The 9,841-nt window shown below is 49.4% G+C and overlaps 1 protein-coding gene across 1 annotated transcript in view; it reads right to left on the bottom strand.

The window, feature by feature from the left end:
* NCS1 (neuronal calcium sensor 1) overlaps positions 1-9,841 on the bottom strand; it is an 81,231-nt gene that overhangs the window by 69,466 nt on the left and 1,924 nt on the right. The window contains exon 2 of the mRNA XM_025204987.1: positions 2,036-3,525. Within this exon, the coding sequence (XP_025060772.1) occupies positions 2,036-2,099 (64 nt within the window). The 5' untranslated portion in view covers positions 2,100-3,525. The remainder of the gene's footprint in view (positions 1-2,035; positions 3,526-9,841) is intronic.

The raw sequence follows: 9,841 nt of genomic DNA, 5'->3' as shown, positions 1-9,841 counted from the left end.
CTTTCCCTAGGGTAGAGTGGCACTACAGAGTAGACTTACACCGGTAAGTCCAAGCAAGTCCAGTGCCAGCTTGGGATGGTGCCAGACCAGCCTGGAACCATCTCCACCGTCTCCAGGAAAGAGTTGGAGATGGGAGTCAGGCTGAGGAGCCCTTAAGGGTCTGTCTACAGAACAAAAGGAAGGTATGATTGCAACCCAGGGCATGCATGTGATGTACCCAAAGTGCCCTGTGTTTGCACCAGGCAGCAAGCTAATCTGGTGGGCCTCTGCTACAGCTCCCTGTGCAGAATGGATTAAATCTAGTTTGGATATGCCTGCCTGGACCCCAGTCACACCTGTGTTGGGGTATGCAGCCATCCCTGTCTGACTTGCTCTAGTGCTATCAGCTCCTGGCTGTCCAGAGACGGGATGCAGAGAGACTGAATGTTGGGGTTGTGCAATGCACCAGTGTGCCTCTTCTCCATATGGGAGAACCAGCTGCATCCTAATCTACTGCTTTTTTGGGCAAGCGCTGCTGTGGGACTGCAGCAGTGACAGCGGAGAGAGCTCCTAGGTCTGGCTACACATATTTCAACTATGCAAAGAGAATACCTCCAGCCTGGATGCAGAGAGGTAAACTTAAACACAGTAGCCTTGGCTTTCCCTTGATTCTTTCCTTTAGAGAATGATTAGAGCAATCCACTTGCACCAGACAAAACAGTTCCTCTCCTAGGAGCACCCATAAGGGTAGATCAGAGCTTGCAAGTCCTCTCCGTTGGAAGAGCAGAGTATTAGGCTGATATTAAAATTAATAGCAAAACAGAGAGGGAACTTTCTGGTGTCTGACCCTTCACTGTGCTACAGAATAGGGAAAAGGCTCCTCTGCTTCATGCACTGAAACTCTGAAAGCCCTGCCAAGGGGCGAGTCCTCATTTTAAAGTAAAGCAAGCTGCCTGGTTCTAAAGTGGAGTGAAGAGCCCAATTGCAGTGCTCTGCACGTACTGATGGATCAATGCATGCCCATGCCGGGCAGGAGGAAGCCCTATAAAGATCTTGAAGCTGCAGATCCAGGTGAAGTGCATATGGCATTAAGCAAGTGATAACACAAGGCCATGTATGTGGGGAGGGGGGAAGATGGGGAAAACACATCCCTTGGACATTTACAGCTAGGCAAAAAAAGCATTTTTTAATAGGATGGGGGTGTTCTCTTGGCTTCCTGCCCCCTATAAATAATTTGTTGTCTATATGCCTCTCCCAACTAATCTCTCATGAATTCCTTCAACAAAGCCCAGCAGTGTCTGTGCAATCCATTAAGAGAATGAGTAAGAAATTGTCAATGCCATGAACCCCCCTCCCTGCTCTTTTACTAAAAATAAACCAAAATCAGAGGGGGCAGCGACAGAATTTCCGGACTCCCTGCAGCTTCACCAGCACAGCACACATCACAGCAGTCTTTGCCACTGAATCTTTTTTCTCTGCCCCCTCCCCACTCCATTTCTCCCTCTCTCTCACTGGCGCACACACACAGAGCGTGGAAGAGATTTGCAGGGATGGGGGTGTTTTACTCTCCTTGCCAGCACTTCAGTGCATTGTGATGTCTGAATCACCACCATGAGCTCCTCGAGAAAAAAAAAAAGATACCTGTCTGTCTAGTGCCTCTCACAGCAGCGGTGGGCTAGTCGCCCAGAATAATCAGTGGAAGCGTTTTCCCCCTTGCAATTGCCCCCCCTGGAATACCTGCCTTTTGTTTTTTTGTTACGAATGCAGCGCATCCTGCAAATGGCACCAAGGGACACATTTCCCTGCTCCACCCCTGTGCCCTCCCAAGCACACACGTTCACATGGCATAAATCGCACATGTGCAGCCCCCAGATGCACACAGCGGGACCCCATCGAGACGAGCAGAGGTGTCTTCTGATCAGGATTGGGATGTACTCCAGCCATCGCCCTCATCCCACAGCAGAGTAGCACATCTTTGCAGAGGAGGGGAAAGGGGTTGGATTGGGCGGGTGGGGGGGTGTGCGTGTGTGTAGGGTTTTTTTTCTTTAATACTCACAGTATGTTTTCCTGGTCAGCTCTTCCACAACTTCAGGCTTCAACTTGCTGTTGGATTTCCCCATTATGGCCCAGCCGCTTTCTCTCCAGACTAATCAGTGCATAAATTGCTGTATCGCCCTGCAAACTCTCCCCGTTTCACTGAGGAGTCATCAGGGCGCTCGCTTTGCCTTCACAAATAAATAAATAAATAGCCACACTGCCACCGATACCCTCGGATGCTTCTTCCAGCTTTCTCTTCTTCCTTCCTCCCTCCTCGGCAAAGAACAAGGCTCTTTTTCCCCCCCACCCCTTTTCTTTTCCTTTCAACAGCAGCAGCAGGGTCAGGATGAGCAGGGGAGATCTGCTGCTGTTTCAGTGCCTTGCTGGAAGCTGGGATCTCAGTCCTGGAGGATCGGCACCCACTCTTCAAGTGAACAACCACCAAAGAAAAGAGCTGCTATATCCCGCTCAGGGAGACGGCTGCCTGGCTCGGCCGCGATCAGCGCTGTGCTTTCGTTTAAATCGCGGTCTCCCTCAATGGGAACAATCATAAAAAAAAAACCAACCCCACTGCAGGATGATTTATTTTTCCGCCCTTCCCTCTCCCGTGCGCCGGCTGGAAAGGAAGGCTATTGTGCAGGAGCTGTCTGCGCCTGTCTCCCTCCCTCTCTATCCTCTCCCTGTAGCTCCGTGGACTGTTGCTGCTGTCGTCCCTGGTTACAGAAACACCCTCCCCTCCTTTCTTTCCCTGTGTAGCTTCAGCAGGCGCGGATTTGTCTGCGGCCCTGCTGATAAGGTGTTAACTGGAATCTGCCAGTCAGGCAGCAGCAGGCCAATACCTCCCCTTTTTTTTTTGTCTCTTCCCTGGCTTTTTAGATCAATCCCGTTAAATGAGACCAATAACCTTTTCATTCAAAACAGCTCCACTGCTGCTGCTACTTCTTTTTTTTTTTTTTTGCACGGTGTGTTGATTTTTCTCCCCCTGGGGCTAAAGAGAAAAGGCCGCTTCTTCCCAACTTAGATCTCAGCGTGGAAGGGAGATTCAGTCTCTACCACGCCTCCCTTCCCCTCGCCAAAGTCATTTGTGTTAGATTCATAAAATCTGGAGATGCAAGAAGCTGCCGGGGTCCGTGGATCGCACCCGCGTGGCCTATGCCGGGTCAGTCCGCTGTCTCCTGTCTGCCTTTCACTGGGAAGCAGCACCGGTCCACAGATAAAGTGCCCTGTCCATAACTGGGCTTGCTATTGTTACTGGGAGTTTGCTGCCTTTATGTAAAGTCTCTTGCTTAATGGTAGTTATTGCTTCCAGCGCTGCAGCTTCTTTTTACAAGACATATTCCCTTTCCTGGGTTCCTGAGACTGTGTTTCTCTGGGCATGTTTCCCCATCAGGTATTAATTAACAGAAAAGCAACTTCCAGCGAATGTTGTAGATAAGTCGATGGCATTTATTTGCTCTCTCTCCCCTGGGGGAATTTTATGCTGAGTTTCCAAGCGAGGGTGGCAGGAACCTGCAAGAAACAAAATGTGTTTTCATTGCCGACCGCTCTTTGTAAATCATTATTTTCCTTATCTCAGAGGAGGTAAATGTTCCTTCTTGAAGTATTAGACAGGGGTCTGCCCATAGTCAGGCTGCACCTGGGTGGGTGCGAAAACACTCCTTTATCTGGATGCAACACAGAAAATAAATACACATCCCATTTGGCAACCTTTCCTACACATGCTGCCTATCTACAAAGAGATCGAGTAATCCAGTGCAATATATTAATCTCACCATTTTTAAAACAGCAAAAGGGACACTTCCTCCACTGGAGCCATTCAGAAACCTAGGCACCAGCTTCTTCCCTTGATAAGCAAGGGCATGCCTTTCATTTTAAAATTTAGGGCATCTTGGTGATAACCAAGTGAATGGCACCCAAGACACCCTGTGACAACCAGCTGGTCAGAGAGGTCCCCTCTTATGCAGCCAACACCTACAGCTATTTATCTATTATGCAGCCAACACCTAGAGCTATTTACCTAGAGCATTTGCACAAGGGGTACACTGAGATGGGGAGAAATCATCAAGTCACCTCCTATAACAGTACTAGGCATGATGCTCACACAGCAGAGCAGAACCCAGACCATTCATATCTGGGGGACTCACAGTTTAGTTCACAGGGGGCGCATCTACACATGAGCTTTAATGAGCATTAAAGCATCACACAAAAAAAGGGCTCTTTCACTAATGCGCATTCAAATAGTGCACATTTTTCTAGTACTTCACAATGGAGATACAGTCCTAGATTTAATGCACATTACCTAAAGCGCATTAATGAACGTGTAGACATGGCCCAGGAAGTAGCCAACCCAAGAATGAACTGCTCGGGCAGTCTGCTGCAGCTGTGTGCACCCCAGGCTAGTCCGCAGGCGCTCGCCTTCACAGGGGCAAGCAACTGAACCCTGCAAAGTACCAGGTCCTATAAACAGGGACATCTGAGCACCATCAAAAAAACCACCTCATTTCATGAGACTCCATTTCTTTTAGGTTTGCTGCTTCCCAGATTCAGGTGGGGGAGAAGAAAGAGAACTGATCAAGGGAGAAACAGCCCAGCAGCATGGATTTAGAGCCCAGAACAAGGAATATTGTGGGGCCTATGGCATGCTACATGACCACAGGCAAGACGCCAGAGCCCATGGGTTCAGCCAGGGCACCTGATTTTATGGACTGCCATTCTGGGTAGCACCAATTTGAGACAGGAAGGTGCAATTTGCCCACCCGTTTCTCACCAGGCTCTTCTGAGGACCCATTAATTGTTTGCAGAGGGGAAAGGGAGACCAGGTGAATACCTTCAAAAATCTGGCCCCACTCAGTCTACCCTAGGACCAGACAGACAATCAGCCGACGAGCTGCAAACACATCTCAAGGGATAATTGCTCAGCTCAGGAGACCAGGGGCATTATTCATTTGGGGACCCAAAATTCTTGCCAGGCTTTTTTGTTGTTGTTGCCACAATGCTCTCAGCCTCCCAATTGTTTGCAGCTGGAAGGGTGGGACTCTAGCCAGCCAGAGGTTTTTAAAAAAAAAAGGCTAAATTTGGGAGCTGAGACCAGGAAGCCCACCAATGGGGGCTGGGAGGCTGCTGGGACTAGGGCAGGAAGAATCAGCCATGCTGTCTCATAATCCAGAAAAGCGCTGTGTGTTAATGATCCGTACGGATGCGCTGGTTTATTTCTGCTTCCTGTCTTCTCTCCTACCTCGCATCTCAAATCCTGCCTAGGCATGCCCTTACTCAAATATCAGTGCCCAGTGAGAGAAATCATCTGCACTAAGGCAGCAGAAACTGTTCGGTAACCCCGCAAAGCATATGTGCATATTTATAAGTAACGGAGGTGAGGGGTAGGCAGGCACAAGATTATATTACACACACGCTTTGCTCCTCTATCGGGGAAAGGCTGCCTTACCGTCAATTGTCCAGGGACGTATTCCCTACAGCAGACCTTCCTAAAATAAATAATTCTCTATTATCAAACCTTTCACAAACAAGCTCATTAAGGCAGCAAAGTTTCAAAACACAGAGGAACCCTTCAGCAACACATCACCTGTCTGGGCAACAGCAGGCTGATGGCAATACAGGAGACAAAAGGAGGGAGGGACAAGAGCTTCTCTCTCTCCCAGCAGTGTTATGACCCCACTGACTTCCAAGACATTGCTCTGGATTTACACCATCGCAGCCAGGAGCAGACTCTGGCAAGGGTCTTTTTTGCTCCTAGGTGTTCTTGAAGGAGGGGGCAGAGGGCCTCAGGCAGACTACGCTCAGGGGACCTTGTAAGGCCAAGAGGAAGCCTGTGGTTCAAGCACCGACTGGGACTCTCAGATTCAATCCCCGTTTTGCTCGGAGACACAAGAATATAGCCTTGGGCAAGTCCGCTCCTTTGTGCCTCACTGGGGAACCACTACCAGCAATACTCCTTTGTCCGTTCTGTCTTGTACAAAGACAAGCTCCTTGCAGCACAGCGCCTCTTGCAAAGGGTGCATGCATGCACCAGCACCAAGGGGCCCTGACACAAGCCCAGACCCCCAGGAGCTCCCATAGGCCACAGCATCGTTCCCAGCCTCCTCCGTGCCGCCGTGGCATTTTAAGACAAAGATCTGCAGCTTAAAAAAGTGATGCTAACAGGATTCAAATCTATTTAAAACCCAGCCCTGCCTCTGCTACACAGAACGCTCAAGGAGAAGCTGCGATCACGTGGGGGAGAGGATAAAAGTCATGAAAACTGTGCAGACAACTCAATTTCTCTCCCTAATTACTGCCTTTATCCCCACATCAATAAATAAAAAGGGCGGTGGCATTTGCTGGAACGTAGTGATATTTCCAAGCCCCCTGGAAAGGTCTCTGGGGCAGGCTGGTGTGAAATGGTAAAAGGGCGGGGAGGCGCAAAGCCGTTCCATCTAGCTAAATGTGAGCACTAACAAATGATCTGTGCACAAACGAAGCATCCAAATAATGTGCCTGAAGGGGAAATTCAGCACTGGGCCAGCTTTTGAATGCAGCCTTGCTCCTAAACCCGCTACGTTTCTCTCCTCGGGTATACATCCGTGTCCCAAGCAGCTCTCGGTTAACCAGGCTGCGAGCGACTGCAGTACAATATTGCAGTGTAATCACTAACTATCTTGGGTACTCTTACAACACGGCAACAGCAATAGACACACAATGCCACAAAGGATATTAAGTCCCGGGTTTTCAGAACTAGCTTTTTCAGTCTGTGCTCAGAGTTTATACACCTTCTGTTCACCATATTGCAAGCCGCTGCCATGGAAATGATTATTCATTCAACGATATTCATTATTCTACCGCCTCTGTGATCAAAGAGGGTGAGAGCGGGAGGGTGGGAGGAAGTTCACACTTAAATAAAAGCCAGTGTCTTTTCAAATCCAGCAGCGCCAAAGCCTGGAGCATGCTCTGCGTTATTTATTACTGGAAAAACTCAGAAGCGTGTAGGCTTGGAGTACAGTAAGATCGGTTGTGCACCAGGCATTTGTTTCCTTGGGTATTTATTTGAGAGAGTTAAACAGAATGACTTCTCCCTAATTGGTCACAGCAAGTCTATTAGCTACAGAAATACGCTCTGTTACAGGTGGGATAGCCACCTTGCAGTCCAAGATAATTGAATAAGCATCTCCAGTGGTTTCTGCTTTAAACTCAGGACATTGTTGGGAGGGGGAGTTTATTATTATTGTTATATAACTGATAAATCATTCTGGCAAAATATTGCCGGACCAAAACATTGCAGTGGCAAACATTGACATCTTCGTTTGCCTGCCTTTGGGTCTGCGTAAACCAGTGGTTCTCAACCTTTTCAGATTCAAGGCGCGCCTCCTTAGTGTCACAACCCAAGGGTGTGGTTTTGTTTGTGTGCGCTTCGGCACTGCTAAATTATTTCCCGCCACTCGGAGCTTTCTTTGCAGGGCGCATTTCTTAGTTGTAAAGAGAAATGCACGGTGCAAAGGAGTTCCCGCCATTCGCATGCAAATTTGTGTCCCACTATTGGCCAGTTCTAAATTATTCCCACGTGGCGGCTAGTGATTGGCTTGCTAGCCGTATAAGAGGCTTGAGTGGTTTCCACCCAAGTTGGAGGACTCCACAACCATCTGGAGGAGGAGAACTTCACGTCTCGTGAAGATCTCTAAGCGCTGCGGAGCATATTGGACCCAGCGTGTACCTTGAGAAGGCTATAGGGGTCTGATCAACCTCTGGCCTCTCCCCGTCGCCGAACGATCCCTCGACGAACCCCTTCCCTGCGTGCAAGTTCCACGGAGCCAAGCAAACTTCGTGTGAGTGTATCCAGAGCTCTCTGCTTCGAGTTATTTTCTTCGGTTGACGCGACGGGCTCGCGTGTTTAGAGCCTTCAACCACATTGGGCTAGAGGTTCGCGTGGAAGGAACTCTTGTCCGCCTCTCTTCTTTTCTGTCTGTAACTGCAACTCAAGCAAGTTTTCCTGCCTGCACCGCGACCATCTTTGGTGTAAGTAAAATAATCTTTAATCAACCGCTAAGCATCCGTGCCTAATTCTAGTCCGCCGGCCTGCATTCCCCAACCCGCGTGCCAGGGCTGCTGGCCACAGCCCGCCGCGAAAGCCCCCGAGGGCCTCGGACCGCTCCCGGCACGCACACTTAGATGCGAGGCCCACTTTGCAAAATGCCAGCTCTTACTTTTCACTCCTTTTTTTGACTACGGAAAAATAAAAGCAGTTTTTTCTTTCGGCTGCCAAGACCCCAGAAAGGCCACAAGAGCTCAGAACGGTTTGGCAACGTGAGGTCCTCTTGGAAATCTCTGGGTTTATCATGGGAACCATGTTTGCCCGCCTAACGGTGCGAACAGTTGAAAGACTCTCAAGGCACTGCTGGCTGCTGCATCCTCCTGGTTGAGAATCACTGGTAGAAACAAGCACAGCACCCAAAAGCTCACAAAGAACAATTTTTCCAGCTATGTAGTTGGTCTAATAAAAGATATCACAATTATCCAAAGAAACCTTGTCACAACACCCCAAGGAGCTTGAGTACAGAGGCCCGGAGCTGTTATAAGAGCTGTGTGGCAGCAGTGTTACACCAAAGGGACCGTGTGTACCTATTTGATGCCTCCCAAGTTGCTCCTAGTTCATTGCTTGGAACATCACAGGAGTCCTGAACCCCCTGACCCCGCATTCAAGCCTGGGTGTGCCAGACACTGCATGTGCAAGCATGCGTGCACACACACGGCCAAACACGTGTGCACACACGCATGCACGCACACATTTGCATACATACAAATACATGTACACGCATGCACAGCTACATGCACGAAAACATGCAGTCACACTACACACATATACACGCATGCACACAGATACACCCACACATAAGCAGACATGTGCACAAATACGCATACATACATGCGCACACACGCAAGTACACACACAGATGCACACAATACATGCACATGAATACAAGCACATCCATGCACATAAATACATGTACACACATGCAGATATATGTGTGCACACAAATATGTGCACACACATGCACGTCCAGAAATACGTGTGCACACGAATACATGCATGCACATAGAGACCCACAGGTAAATACAAGCACACACACGAATACACACATACACACAACTGCACAACTACATGCACGCACACAGAAATACATGTGCACACATGAATACACACATGCACATAGAGACCCATGGGCAAATATATACATGGACACACATACATGCGCGCATGCAAACGCACTACACGTGTGCACACACAAATACACGCATGCACATAGAGACCCATAGGTAAATACATGCATGCACCCACAAATACAGGCACACACACATATGTGCACACACAAACGCACAACTACATGTGCACACACGAATACACACACATACACAGAGACCCATGGGTAAATACATACATGCAGACACACAAGCGCACAACTACACGCGTGCACACACAAATATACACGTGCACATAGAGACCCACATGTCAATACATGCACACGCACACACACAAATAGACGTGCACACACATATGCGTGCAAACGCACAACAACACGCGTGCACCTAGAGACCCACGGGTCAATTCGTGCACGCGCACACGAATACACGCGCACACGCGCTTGCACATTCGCGCGCGCGCACCGAGATCCATGTGCACGCAGGGATACGCGGGTGCACGCACAGGCGCACACGCGGACACCCATGTGCACACGCGAAGACACGCACGCACACACGCACATCCATGTGCGCACCCCCGCCCCGCTCGGGTCGGGTCGGTGCCGCGCAGGCCGGGCGGCGGGACGCGGGCAGGGCCGGG

This window comes from Alligator sinensis, unplaced genomic scaffold, assembly GCF_000455745.1.
Source record: "Alligator sinensis unplaced genomic scaffold, ASM45574v1 scaffold388_2, whole genome shotgun sequence".
Taxonomy (NCBI): Eukaryota; Metazoa; Chordata; order Crocodylia; family Alligatoridae; genus Alligator; species Alligator sinensis.
The sequence above is the reverse complement of the archived record's forward strand: the minus strand, read 5'-3'. Positions and strand labels throughout refer to the sequence as shown.